Source organism: Tyto alba, unplaced genomic scaffold, assembly GCF_018691265.1.
Source record: "Tyto alba isolate M040663 unplaced genomic scaffold, T.alba_DEE_v4.0 Super-Scaffold_42, whole genome shotgun sequence".
Taxonomy (NCBI): Eukaryota; Metazoa; Chordata; class Aves; order Strigiformes; family Tytonidae; genus Tyto; species Tyto alba.
Genome location: NW_024881318.1, coordinates 3,682,572 through 3,695,737, shown reverse-complemented (window position 1 = coordinate 3,695,737; position 13,166 = coordinate 3,682,572). Strand labels below are relative to the sequence as shown.

The 13,166-nt window shown below is 49.6% G+C and overlaps 1 protein-coding gene and 1 long non-coding RNA gene across 2 annotated transcripts; both read right to left on the bottom strand.

Annotated features, from left to right (window-relative positions):
- Positions 1-253: 253 nt before the first annotated feature.
- LOC116965536 lies at positions 254-11,046 on the bottom strand. The gene is made up of 7 exons (XM_042804759.1): positions 10,973-11,046; positions 10,425-10,522; positions 10,241-10,318; positions 2,022-2,129; positions 1,616-1,685; positions 815-1,099; positions 254-395 (listed from the first exon to the last, which is right to left on the bottom strand). Exons 1-7 carry the CDS (start codon positions 11,044-11,046, stop codon positions 365-367), a joined length of 744 nt encoding a protein of 247 aa, XP_042660693.1. The 3' UTR covers positions 254-364.
- Positions 11,047-11,559: 513 nt separating this feature from the next.
- LOC122154660 lies at positions 11,560-12,751 on the bottom strand. The gene is made up of 3 exons (XR_006166709.1): positions 12,156-12,751; positions 11,955-12,037; positions 11,560-11,712 (listed from the first exon to the last, which is right to left on the bottom strand). It is a non-coding gene; the product is annotated as an uncharacterized LOC122154660 (long non-coding RNA).
- Positions 12,752-13,166: the final 415 nt, after the last annotated feature.

The window sequence follows — 13,166 nt, the reverse complement described above, 5'->3', positions numbered from 1 at the left end:
ACCCGCCGTTGCTTAGCGATGGGAAGCGCGGGCAGGCTGGCATCGCCCCGCGGCAGGGGGGCACCCGCCACGCCGTGTCCCCCCCCCGGCGTGGGGGACAGGGTGCCCGTGGGGGGCCGGAGGGGAGAGGCTGGCAGTGGGGTGAGTGCGGGGGACGGGGCCACGCCGCTCTTAGCCTTAACATCTCTGCCTGCTGCTTGCCCCGTGCGATTTCTTTATCGCCGGTTGTCTTACCGTCCCTGTCACCTGGGGCAGCCATAAGGAATTTCCGAGCCCAACTAGGCGTTGCGCCAGCAAAATTCCTGCCCGGATTAACAGCGCCGTGCACGTATTTGTATGGGATCACTCTTAACACAGCTGCCATTCATAAAATACCTAAGCCCGTGCTTTTATTCCTGGTGGAAAACATATTTAGTTACAATTCCTACAAATGCGTGGATGTTAAAAATAACATAGTATCCTGCAAGCCCTAACACATATGGTAGTTTAACTTCCACTAAACCAAGAGCATCCTAGATTATCTAATTCCACATCCCCACGCAGAAGCAGTGTGACACCTTATTTCAGGGCGCGTTAGCCCCGGGTGAGGAGCACGAGGCTTGGCCTGGCTCGTGGAGCAGAATGGAGAAGGAGGTGGAGAGCACCTCAAATATTTTCCCCTCTGTTTGTAGCCACTCCCAGTCGGGAGACACCTCCCGGGTGCCGGCACCGAGCCGTGGCTGGTGGCAGCATTTTGGGGGGGCCCGCACCCCCCCGCCCTGCTCCCTTCCCCGGGCAGGCAGCGCGGCCTTTTCCTACAGCGACTCAATCTCACCTCGGCTTCCCGAACGGCGAGAGGTTAGGAGGGAGCCCCGTCCTTGGCAGTCCGTCATCGCGGCCCCGGCGGGGCTGGGGCAGGTGCTGCCGGCCGCTCACGCTGCCCCGGAGGTGGCCCCGGGAAGGGGCTGGGGGGCCCCGCGGCCAGCGCTCCCGAGCAGAGCCAGCGGTGGTCCCCGCTCCGTTCCGGCGGCACCTCCGGGGTGCCGAGAGCGCGGCCGTGCCTCGCGCCCTCCGTCCCCGCTGAGCCGGGCCTGCAGCAGCTCCGGCGGGCTCTGCTCCGCTGGAAATAAGCACATCCATCCCAGGAAGGTCGGCTCAGGATTAAAAAAAAAAAAAAAAAAAAAAACCAAACCCAAAACATATGCACTCACCTCACCGACAACACGAAGACCAAATGCAATGCTGACGCTTAAATTTAATCAGCTGCAATTATTTGCGCACAAGTCAACTAATCTATTCCCAGCCCTAAACGTGCGATAAGATCCTTTAAAAGAAGCGCGGCCCGCGTTTGCGCCGGGCTTTTTGCCATCCCTGGTTTTCAGCTGCCCCTTTTTTTTCACAGCTGCAGGTGGTTTACGCAGTGGAAGATCTCCCTGTAGTTACCCCATTTGCAGCCAGGACCAGGCGTGGAAGCAAAAAGCCCAAAAGGCCGCGGAAAAGGCAGGATAGAGCGGTCTGACACCCGGCGATGGGCTCCGAGTCCTCCCTGTCATTGAAAGTCACCGTGCCCCCGACTGCTCAGAAGTTTCACACTCAATTTTTCTGATGTCTCTCATGAAAAATGATATTTCCTTACCCATCAGAGAAGATATTTTCCCCGGCAGGTATGCTGTCGAACATGTTGCATTCACAACATGACACAAAGTCTAAAAATCACAGAGAGACTAATTACTGGAGGAAAATTACACCAAAAGACCAATTTCCTGGTGATGGAGATGACAGCCCGGCGCCCGGCCCCCCGGCCGGTTTGGGCAGCTCGCCCGTGAGACGCTGTCACACGCCGCTGCCCTGGCGCCACGGGGGAGAGGGGCTCAGCACCCCAGAGCCCCCCCCGCCCCCCCCAACCCGTCACCAGCCCCCGATGCCTTTGGGGCAGGGAGGGGACGGCTCCTGCCCGCCCCCCCTCCAGCACCTGGGAAATTGGATTTGCCAAATATCCCGCCCCGAAGGATGCGATCCCCCAGCCCCCCCCTCGCACTCACCGGTCCCCCGGGGATCCCGGCGGGATGAACGTCGGGGGCGCGGCGACTGGGGAAAACACCAGGATTCAGACCCGGCCCCCCCCCGGGTCCAGCACAGCATCCAGCCACCTAAAATCAATTTAGAAAGACTTAAAATGAAGACCTGCCATACCTCCTTTCTCTCTGTTTTCCATCCTTTATCAGAAAATTAATATTACTTCATAAAGCAATATTAATTCTTACGTAGAAATGCAATTCACTTAATGCTGCAATAGCTACAAATACAGTCAAATAATCCTTCAACTCTAAGACTTTATATAAAAGCAAAAATGCCACAAAGATAATTTATATGAAAGCTGAGGTATGGTTGATGAATTAGTTCATATTTACCTAGATTATGTATAATAAATGTAATGTATATCATTTATATCTACATAGTTCTAATTTAGTTGGAATCGGAAAATAATGCAACATGAATTCATATGAAAAACAATTTTGTACAGGAAAATTAAAATGGTAGAGCATATTGTTTTATATGAAATATTGAGCTGTGTAATCTTATTTGTTATATGCTTTAAGCAGACTTCAGTAGGAAAACCATATTTGTTCCCTTTGGAGCTTCTTTATAAGTGTATAAAAGCTTTAATTTCATACGGTCATAAACGGGTTGAATTTTACAAAAATGCCATCGTTTTTCTCCCTTTTTCCATCAGCATTAAAATGTGATAAGCAGATATTCAGAAACGCACACCAGCTCTTTCTTTTGCGTTTAGTTATTCAGAGAGCTATGTTAATCAAAACCAATTATTAAAAACTACTGGCGATTGCTAAGGATCAGTTTTGCGGAAAACGAACTAAAACAAAGCAAAGCAAAAAAATAAAAACAAACAAAAAAACCACCACAACAACAACAACAAAAAAAAAAAAAAACAAAAAACAACCAACCAACCAACCCAAAAAAATGCAAAAAACCAAACCAAACCAAACCAAACCAAACCAAACCAAACCAAACCAAACCTCAAGATATTTTGCCTGCTCTGCTGTACCAAGGCGCCTGGGGGACTCGGGCGCTGCGGCTGTAACCGATCCCCGGGATGGAGCGGTGGGGACAAAGCCAGTGAAATAAATTGCCAAGAGCAAGATGTTCCCCGTAAATGCCATTTTGAGACTTCACCTTTTCCCCTGCTGCCCTGAAGGCAATATTGCAAGCGGTTTAGCAACAAGCTGCGGGAACGTTTCTGACACAAGGAGCGGCTTCCAGAACGACGCGGCGTCAAAAACCACTGGAAACCCAACTGGAGGGCGAGATGAGCCCCAGCGACGGGTCGCGCCCCAGCGAGCTGCCTTTGGGTTGTCTCCGGCCCAGGCACGTTCCTCACGCCTCGGAGGGGAAAGAACCCGTAAGACGGGGCAGGGGGTGTGAGAAGAGGCGTCCCCAGGAGGAAACGGTTGACTTCTGCCCGATTTTCCTGTATTCTCGGTAACGCGGTGCTGAAGCGGGGAGGAAAAAGGGAGCTGGTGTCATTGTTAGAGCTTGAGCTGGGTGCCAAGCTGCCAGGATGCTGCCAACGATAACGGAGTCTTTAAGATGTCTATTAAAAACCCCCGGTATTCTGAAATGCAAGAGAACTAGCCTTGTGCAGAGGTAGAAAGTAATTATGCAATTCTTATGTAAAAGATGCAAGCTTATTTTCAGGGAATGATGCATGGCCTTACACATGACGTCTCGATTTCTTCCCGTTCTGGAGTACACCGGAGATGTCTCACTCTTCCAGCTCTCCAGGGCTAGAGTTGGCTTCTTCCGCCACTGAAAACCAGAGCCAGGGGGACTTGTCAGAGGTAAAAAAAAAAAAAAAAAAAAAAATTCTTCGATCAAATCAATTTTTAAGCAGCCTGCATAGCTGTGTGCAGCGCATACAGCTGATCCAAAGCCCGTGAACACATATAAGAAAGGTGAATTTGATAAAGAGTAGTCCTGCATTAAAAAAAAAAAAAAAGAAACGAACCAAACCAAGCGATTGACACGGGTAAGTGTTGGACGCTGGCACAGTGTCTGGGTTCAGAAGTGCCACGGCCGAGGTGCCGGGCTGCTGCTGGGGGCAGAAGCACGAGGGCTGCTCTGCGTGAAGCGGCCGGTGCCTCCGCTGGCGGAGGGAGGGGGCTGCCCTTCGCCTTCGCTGAGGAGACGGTCGAGGCCCCGTGTCCAGGCCGTGGGGGGTTCCCAGCCGCCGGATCAAAGTCCCACGAGCCCAGCTTGGATTTGTTCCGCTGACCCCACGGCGGCGGAGCCATCCTTCTGCTGGGGTGGTGGCCTCCGCCGGGACACACGCCGTCTCCACACACGTCCTCCATCCCTCTGCAGCTCTCCTCGGCCCGGACTCAAGGCTCAGCGCAGTCCCAAGGCTCGTTCCTCCTCTTCATCCTTCGGGCTGGTCACCTTGACTTTCTCAGCGGGGCTACCGACCTTGACTAACTGGTCGGGCTGTGGCTGGAGACGTGTGGGGGTTAGCTGGCCCCAGGTGGGGCTGGGTGGCCACGGGGCATCGCCACATTCACATCTGCAAGCCGCAGCGGCCGGGTCAACAGCTCCGTAACGCTGGCAAGACACGGGGAAAGGACCGGGGTGATGTAAAGGTACAACTCACCACGGAAATACGTGCCCAGCCTGCCCCGGGAGCTTTCAGAGAATGAGTATTCCCAAGCTATCACTTGTTATTTTGGACTATAAGTAACACATCACCCGATTGTGAAGAAGGTAGTTTAGCACAAGGCCCTGGCTAGAGTCACCCAGTGAACTAAAACGATGTATGAAATGTGTTTCACGGGGAGTTGTAATACAGATTAGTTACAGTTGCAAGCAAGGTCTAGCTCTTGAAAAAAATGGACTGATAAAATACATATTTTAGATCTCCAAGGAGATCTTGCCAGCTCTCAAAATAGTCCACGAAGTAATCCTGCGATTATGAATCCCCCTTTTTCTTTGATTTAGCACCATCCCCTTCAGGAAAAGATTCCCCCAGCTTAAAGTGCTTTGGAAAATACTCCCCATCTATGCTCACATAGAATTATTTTTGCCTCCTTCCAGCCCCTCCTCCATCTGCTCCACTCTCCTCACTCCTCCAGGTTAAGTACTTTCCCCTGACAAATATCCACTGCAATTCATTTCATCTGAAATGCCAACAGTTCTTAACTGAATAAAATCCAGAATTACTTCCACGTGCCTCATATAAGTGAATACAAACCCAGTCCTAACTGTGATATCCTCCACAGAACAGCACTTTTATTCTGCGTAGAATAGGATGAAAACTTCCCGCCACAACTTTAATTTTTCAGTTGTAAACCATCCTTTCCCAAGACCACTTTTGCTGGTTGTTTGTTTTCTCTCATGGACAACTTTTTAGTTTCTAGGTTCCCTTATCGTTCAGGTCATACGCCCCTCCCCAGCCCCGGGACAGAGACTCTGTCCATCAGCGGGACTGCGTCGCTTCCCTTTATCGACCTTTTCTGGCTCAAGAAGCAGCTCCAAGACTTTAGACTTTTATAACCATCACTCGTGCAGCTAAACGTGAACTGCCCTCAAGAAAGAAGAGCCCAGTGTGCAAGGTGGCTCGGGGAGGAAAGCCGGGTTGGACAGTCACACAGTTGAGTTGGTTCTGTGTGCGTTTGGCTACTGAAATGCCACTTTTTGCGGGGCACAAGGCACGCCTGCGTTTCGGTGCTCCGCTCGCTGGCGAGGTGATCACCCCATGCCTGCGCTTACCTTGATACCTACATCACCACGCAGGACTCGGGATTTACAAAGATAGAAGCCATGAAAGATGAAAGGGCACGAGATTCAAAACGGGAGGAAGAATAGATTAGTATTTCCTGGAAGCTCACTAAAGGGCAAAAAAAGGCATTTTCCCCGTGAATGGCGTACATATAATCTCTCTGTTTCACTGCCTCAGACCGCAGAGCAGAGAGGCAGTGGTCTTGGTGAGCAAAATACATGTTACAAAGGTTAGAAAAAGTCACCGAGCAATTTTTATTGTCTGTTTTTTTTTTGTCAGGATGCTGAAAGTTGAAAATTTCCCCCAGTGTTAATAATACAGTATTAGTTACACACGACTGCTTTACTGGAGTTAAACCAACATGACTCCTGCTCACTCAGACCTGAATTTCTCCAGCGGCCAGCTATTTAAGAAAACAAAAGCCGTCATCATTTGCAATATAGGTCAGTACTTAGTATGACAGGAGCCTGCACGCAGACCAAGCGCTATTTTGAACTCCGAGCATTTGCAAAACATGCCACAGGAACATTTGCTTTGAGGGGAAATTGTGGCACTGGGCGTTTCAAAGATAAAACTCCTGCAGAATCCCCGCTTGAAAAGAAACCACATCCCAGCAGACCGATAGCCTAACGCACAGATACTCATCTATAGGCCAACACAGCTCGGATGGGTCCAGATTATTTGTTTGGATGATTTGGGGGGTTTAGGAGTGAAAGAAAATCCACTGCTGAGACTTTCCCTGCTGACAAAACGGGGCCAGGGTTTTTCCTCTGACCGATGCTTTGCCGACCATGGGAGTTGGCAGCGGTTACAGGCAAGGGGTGGGAGCTTTGACGCTCCAAAGTCATTTGTTTTCATCCCTTTCACCATCCACCAGCCTTTGCATCCAGTACAACTTTAAAAACACATTTGCTCAGCATTAGCCCTGCTATTCCGTGTGGAATCCCATAAATTACAGCTGTTGCTAGAAAATTAAGATGTATATAGGGAAATCATTCACAAACCCTCTATCTGTTGCATCTGGAAGTTCTGGAGTGTTGATTAGTTAAATACATAATTACGAGATAGCCTTAAAGGCAAAAGTTGTAAGCAGTGACTTTTGCTAAGGAGTCTCCTGTTGGTGTTATCATACGAAATATAAAATGCTGCGAGTCTAAAGAATAAATTTATCTTAAAGGAAAAAGTTGAAAGACTCGCGCTGATGATACAACTTCTTCAGAACATTTCTTCACAAGTTAGATTATAATTAAATACAAATTAATTACTCCCACAAAGCATGTCATTTAGGCAAAAGCCTGCGTTTTTGAGGACTGTTAGCATCTTGTTCTGCAATTACACAGCTTGGAAGCATAGTTTGGTTTCATTTTTGTACTATTGCTTCTAGACTCTATACGTTCACACCCATTTCAAAAGAAACCATTCATTTCCACATGCGGCGTGGCGGTAACGCAAATAACACGTTGGCACGAGCCAGACCAGGAGGGACTGACAACTGGCAACCCAGTTGGAGCCCTGAGAAGTGACCCAGCAACATTTTCCATTTTGTTTCTGAATCCTTTCAAAATTCTTTCGCTGAAAATTTTATCAAAAGTGCAATGGTCCCGTAAACCATTTCAGTTTCAACAAAAGTATATTTGCCAATGAAAAACTGTTCAAATGTTCTTTTTTTTCTGCCAGCTTTAACTGCTCTGAGTCGTTGAAAAAAAGCTCTGGGAATTTCTAGGGGATAATTGTTTTAACCATCCAGCCTCACAGCTCATTATCATGAGTTCTTTATCTAGAGGAAAATCTCTGCTAACATGAGGAGTCACTGGGAACTCTCAGGTGTTTTGTGCCTTTGAAAAAACAAGCTGTTTGACTGAATTTCTGAATACAGCTTTTTTTTTTTTTTTTCCCCCCCTCTGGAAGCAGAGTTATACTAAATGACATCGTATGACAATTTATTATTTATGCATGCTATTAGAAGTGCTGACTGCATACCCAAAGTATAACATTTGAAACCATGTCTTTATTTCATCCCATTATAATAAAGGACTGTTGTACCCTGACATATTTACAGCCTCGACCGGAGGAGTCGGTTATGTGCCAGATAATTGTCTATCAGCTCAATACAAAGCGCAACTGGGTCCTGTGACCAGCAAACCATCAGGAAACTGGTCCAGAGGGCCCCTCGGCTGCCCCACGCTGCTCTCAGCCTCTGCCTCCCTTCTCCCCTGGGAAAAGGGCTCCAGCCCCCCAGAAACAACCCCCCCCTGCCCAACACGCACCTCCTGACTGTGGCCGACAAACTGCTGCAGGGGAGCATTCCCGCACTGCACCCAAAGCCACCAAAAGTGGACACGAGCAGGGCACTCCTGCCAAAACCCGTGAAAATCGCCGCTGAAGGCTTATTCATTTAAATCAAACATTCTCAAAATAGAAGTCGTTTCCTGGCTGTTTGTTTGTTTTTTTTTTTTTTTTTCTTTCAGGGATAGCTGATGCCTTCACCTTTTACAAACCGACAGCTTTTTGAGATGTAGCTATAAACATTTATTTTCCCCAAAATAAAGATTCAAATTAAGCGCCGCAGGGTCAATAAAGGAACATTTTGATTGCTTTCCACACGTTATCCTTCAGGTTGCTGATTCATAAGGAACTCGGGCAGTTTTTGCCCCAGTTTGGGCAAGAGGCACTGTTGGAACCTAAAAAACTGCGGTGGGACCAGGAGCGTGTTCCCTGCCCGGGATTTAAAGAAATTCCTGGCTGGTAGCGGCAGCCAGAGCAGCGCTGAAGGCGCTCGCCACGCACGAAGAGAGAGCAACAGGGCAGGTAACTCCGACGTCGTGTGGAAAAGAAAGGGGCTGCGCCTACGCAGCGACCGGGTTCCCATAGTTAGCAGGGGGTGGGTGACATCCCCCCCTCTGCCACCGCCTCTCCCGGGGGACAAAGAGAGGGGGGGGCTGAGCCCCCCCCCAGCCGCTCGGAGCCCGGCCGCCCTGGCGAAAGGGTGAGACACTTCCACGGGCAAAGATGCCCTCCTGCCGCGCTTGACGCGCAAGTGGATGTGAAGAATCCGATGAAGAGCTAGATTAGGGCTTTTAAAATAATTGTGATAAATGACAGCATCTGCATGCGCTAATTTCCCTCAAGATGTGTTAGATTAATTTTATGAAATTAACGTCCAGAATAGCAAACGTTAGCCATTCGCGTGACCAACGCTCTGAATCCGTTTGAGCTCTGGCAGCTCCGCGCGTGCTTTCAAGCTCTTGGGATCCAGGGACCAACTCGGGGTGAGGGGGGAACACGCGGAGGGAGCCCAAAGCTCGGGAAATTCACGTCACGGGGGTAACCCAAGAGCTTGGGAAGTTCGCTGAATGGAGCATCTAGCCAGGACACTCAAAGTTCAGGGCTTGGCACGAATATTTTCCAGTGGTATTCCTGTGTGTTTGGGTACTCCAGGTTGCATGCTGCTCGCCCCGAAGGGTGAAGGATCCTTTAATCACGTTTGCTGAGTCCTGCGAGCGACTCGCAGCTGGCGCCAGGCAGTTCTCAGAGCTCAACAGGACCTGACCCGGGCTCTCCAGCACCGTGCATGACGCTTAATCCCACATAAGACACAGCTGAAGGGGACGGTACGCTACCGGTTCCCTTTCCTTTTGACAGACTGCAGGGAACAGAAGGTGATTTTTACTGTCCAGAGACGTGTGAAGTGCTGCAATCCCCTGCTCCTTCCTCCTTCTCAAGATCTGGGACTAACTCTCCAGTGCCACCAAGTTGACATGGGTGTTTGAATACACACCGTCTTCTCATCTGGTTCAACGAGCTTCATCCCAAGGAACGCGATGTCTGTGAGATACGAGCATCTGGAGGAAGAATGCTGAGCTGAAACTCAGCCCAGAGGAAATGGAAGTTGGAAGAAATATGGTAACACTTAGCAGAGCAAGCCAAGACCATGACTCTCTCCTCTGCTGAGGGAATCCACACTCCGGCTGCCAAAACCTGGTTACTGCAGGCAGCCTACTCTGCTGGTTGGGCTGGACCGTCAAGAAACAAAAAGATGATCCTTGTATTGGCCCCGTCCCTTCCAGGCCTACCAACGGCGGCAGCTCCACGCCACACCTCGAGCCAGCCCTTCTACCTGAACCTCAAACCCACCGGAGCTCTGCTGAACGGCAAGCACAAGGAAAGCAGAGCAGGTTTTGTAACCGCAGCGCAGAGGTGACCGAGGCCTCTTTGGTTCTCCTGCTTCTGGATCCCACCAGGTCCTTGCCGATCCCTCCGAGTAAGGAGGTGAGACCCCAGGACTCGGGCAAGGAGGGGCTGCAGAGCATGGGGATGCATTAGGCCCACGGGGAAACAGAGAGCCTCGAGCAAGAGATTAAAAAAAGAGTTTCTATGAAGAATGCAAAACTGCCCCGGTTATTCTTTGAAGCGCCCGTGTACGTGTGCATATCGGCACTCGGGTTAAAACCAGAGTTTCCAGGAGCTCACCTGCACGGTCCGAACCGCTGCGAGTGTCACGGTGTGCCTTACAGCAACCTTCCTCACCACCGTTTTCACGCGCCGCTTCTAGAACCAAGGACACGGAAAACTTAAGAGGAAAGAGCGAAAAACAGGACGACACATTCCTAGAAGACGTACAACGGCCTTAACGGCGCGCTGCAGCTGGACTTACGCCTGGAAAGGGATCCACGTTCCGCCTGCCGGGTGTTGGAGCCCTTATGGCCAAAGCCACCTCCCGAATCGTGGAAGGGTCCAGCTGGACACTTTGTTCTGAGGAAGAAAACACACGAGGTACCGACCGGGATCAATCCACCTGCACTCAAATTCACACCTCCAACACCGACCCAACAGGACACGCCTCGGCCTCAAAACATTTGCTTTTTTCCTGCCCTTTCAGTGTATTTCCCCATGAGCCTCAAGATGAAGCAGACTTCTTGCTCAGGCAGAACTCACAACTGAGGCAGCCCTGAGCCACAGGGTTCCAAAAATCACGCTTAACTGCGATTATCCCTGTCTGATAACAATTATCAACTCATGTTACGTATGGAATGCATTCAGGTTCGTTTAGAACTTTAAAACATTTCTGCAATCCGACCGTAGGGATTTTTATTTTTTTTCTATGCATTACACACGCACAGAGACATCTATCTTGATGCGTGAGCGTATCTATCTGTATACACACACACACACAGGACTCGCACACCCACGTGAGCACATCACTGAGGTTGCACCACGGCTGTTGTCAGCTCTTGCTTCAGTTCCCCGTTGCGATCGGAAGTCCTGACCTCACCCATAAATGTCCCTGTACAGTCCCCAAGGGCTCCGGGGTGTCATTTCAGCAGAACTCTCCGCACACAGAGTCATCTGTCAGTAAGTGTTGTGTTTTCTCTGCTGTAGCAGCGCTACACAGGTACTCTGCTCTCTGCAAACTCACACATGTATGTCAAGTTAATTCTCACTCGCTAATTCTGAGGAAAAGAAAGCCGACTTCTGTTAGAAGGACTTGGGCTTGGGAATGGAAAGTGGAGGCGGAAATAAGGATCTGTGGAGTTTGGGGGTTTTTTGGCTGGATTTAGCAAAGAAGGCAAGTTTGCTTTTCTTCTGCTAGCTTGGGCATGAGTGGGGCTGCAGGGGAGAGGAATCCCGTAACAAAACTGCACGGGCAGCACATGCTAACTGGGGGGATAGGCGGAGGCTGCAGCCAGCTCGTGGGGAGCAGGGAGAGCTGCAGCCCCTGGAATTAATCTTCAGCTTTTGGGACGCTTATAAGTTTTCTAATGAAACATGTACCTCACTGAAGCCTCTACGACTGCAGTCAACAGCGGGTGAGTCCCTGGCCGGAGACTGAAGGGTGAAGGTTCTGCAGGAGCAGCAGCCCGAGCGCACTGAAACAGCGTCTGTCTCATCTTTTAAAATAACTTCACCTTGGCAGGTGGCAGCAGCGGAGGCCACGAGCGACGCTGCGGGAGGCACACAAGTGCAGCGTTAGCCACCCACAGCTGCAGAGAGCCCAGTATTTGGTGGCCCTTTACAGCCCCAGCTCCCCACATCAAGTCACCTTTAACACCTGCTCATGGCCCTGAGAGAAAACATTTAGAAATCGAAGCTTGTTCTACCATAGGGGACAGGGCCAAACGCAACAGAGCACGTAATTTTTAAACGTTACCTATTATTTAGCAATCTATTACTTTCTAGAGAGTACCTCTAGCTCAATTTTTGAATGCTGGGAGAAGCCAGGATTAAGCCGTCAGTCTTGCAGGGGACTGTTCCAACCAGAGAGGCAGCCTGCAAAACAAAAGGCAACAGGCAGGCTGAAGGGGATCAGCGGAGAGAGCTGCTCTTCACGGCTACGTGTGCCGATACGGGAACAAAAAGGGAGTTATTGCAGCCCCCCACCTCTCACCCGAGGTCCTGCCAGCAGCGGGCGGGTTTGGGGTGATCCATCTGAATGAAGATTCACTCTGGCAGTTACAGATCTGAATTAGAAAAAACAATGAGACAATCTGTCCGGGTGCCTAATAGAGACACATAGTTGAGACACCTCTGAAATTTAGGTGAATTCATTTAAAACAACACAGACATGCAAAATCATATAAGTTAACCTTTTAACCGGGCACATAACATTTCTAATCCTTTTCACGTCTCCAAATGGAGAGGAAATTTCCAGGATCAAATGTAGCTGCTACAGCACGGCTGAAAGGAACAGAGCCAGGATTATTCCCCATCCATTCACTGAGAGTGATCCTGGCTCTCACGGTGCTGTAGTTTTGAGGACTTCCATAGATTTACCTGCACCTCCCGCTGCTTCCACCCCTGCACAGAACACAGGCCCTGATGAAAACATCTCTGCCATCTTCCCCTCCTAAACCGGGTCATTTTTGTGTCGGAACAGCAGTGTCGGCCCCTTCTGTACACTGAGAATATCAGCAACAACCAAAACAAAAAATAACATTTTACAGGTGTGGAAGGACGCCGGCGACGCCGTCGGCTCGGTGTCTGTGTGTGCCATCCATTTCGCTCCCATTAGCAGCTGGAACTCAGCACACATTTACAAGCATTTTGATTTTGTCTCTGCATTGTTTTCAATTAGAGGCTTTTTCGCATGTGACGCACCAAGGGAAAAACAACTCTTAGAGTTAGAACTAAGGTACTCCCGGAGACAAATGTGATTAATGGGATAATCTTGTAGATTACAATAGTTAGAGGCAGTTCCTGCCATTTCCCACTCTCCAAGGACTGGTTCTGCTCACATCCAATATAGACAGCTGCAGATTCCTCAGCACCATTAGTATCCAATGTAGGAACACGTTCGACATTTTAAAACTCCTGCAATGTGCCCCTTCTATAATTGTGTATTGTCTGGACTGAGTTTTACAAATTAAAGCTTAAATAGAGTAATTTCTCGACTGAGGGA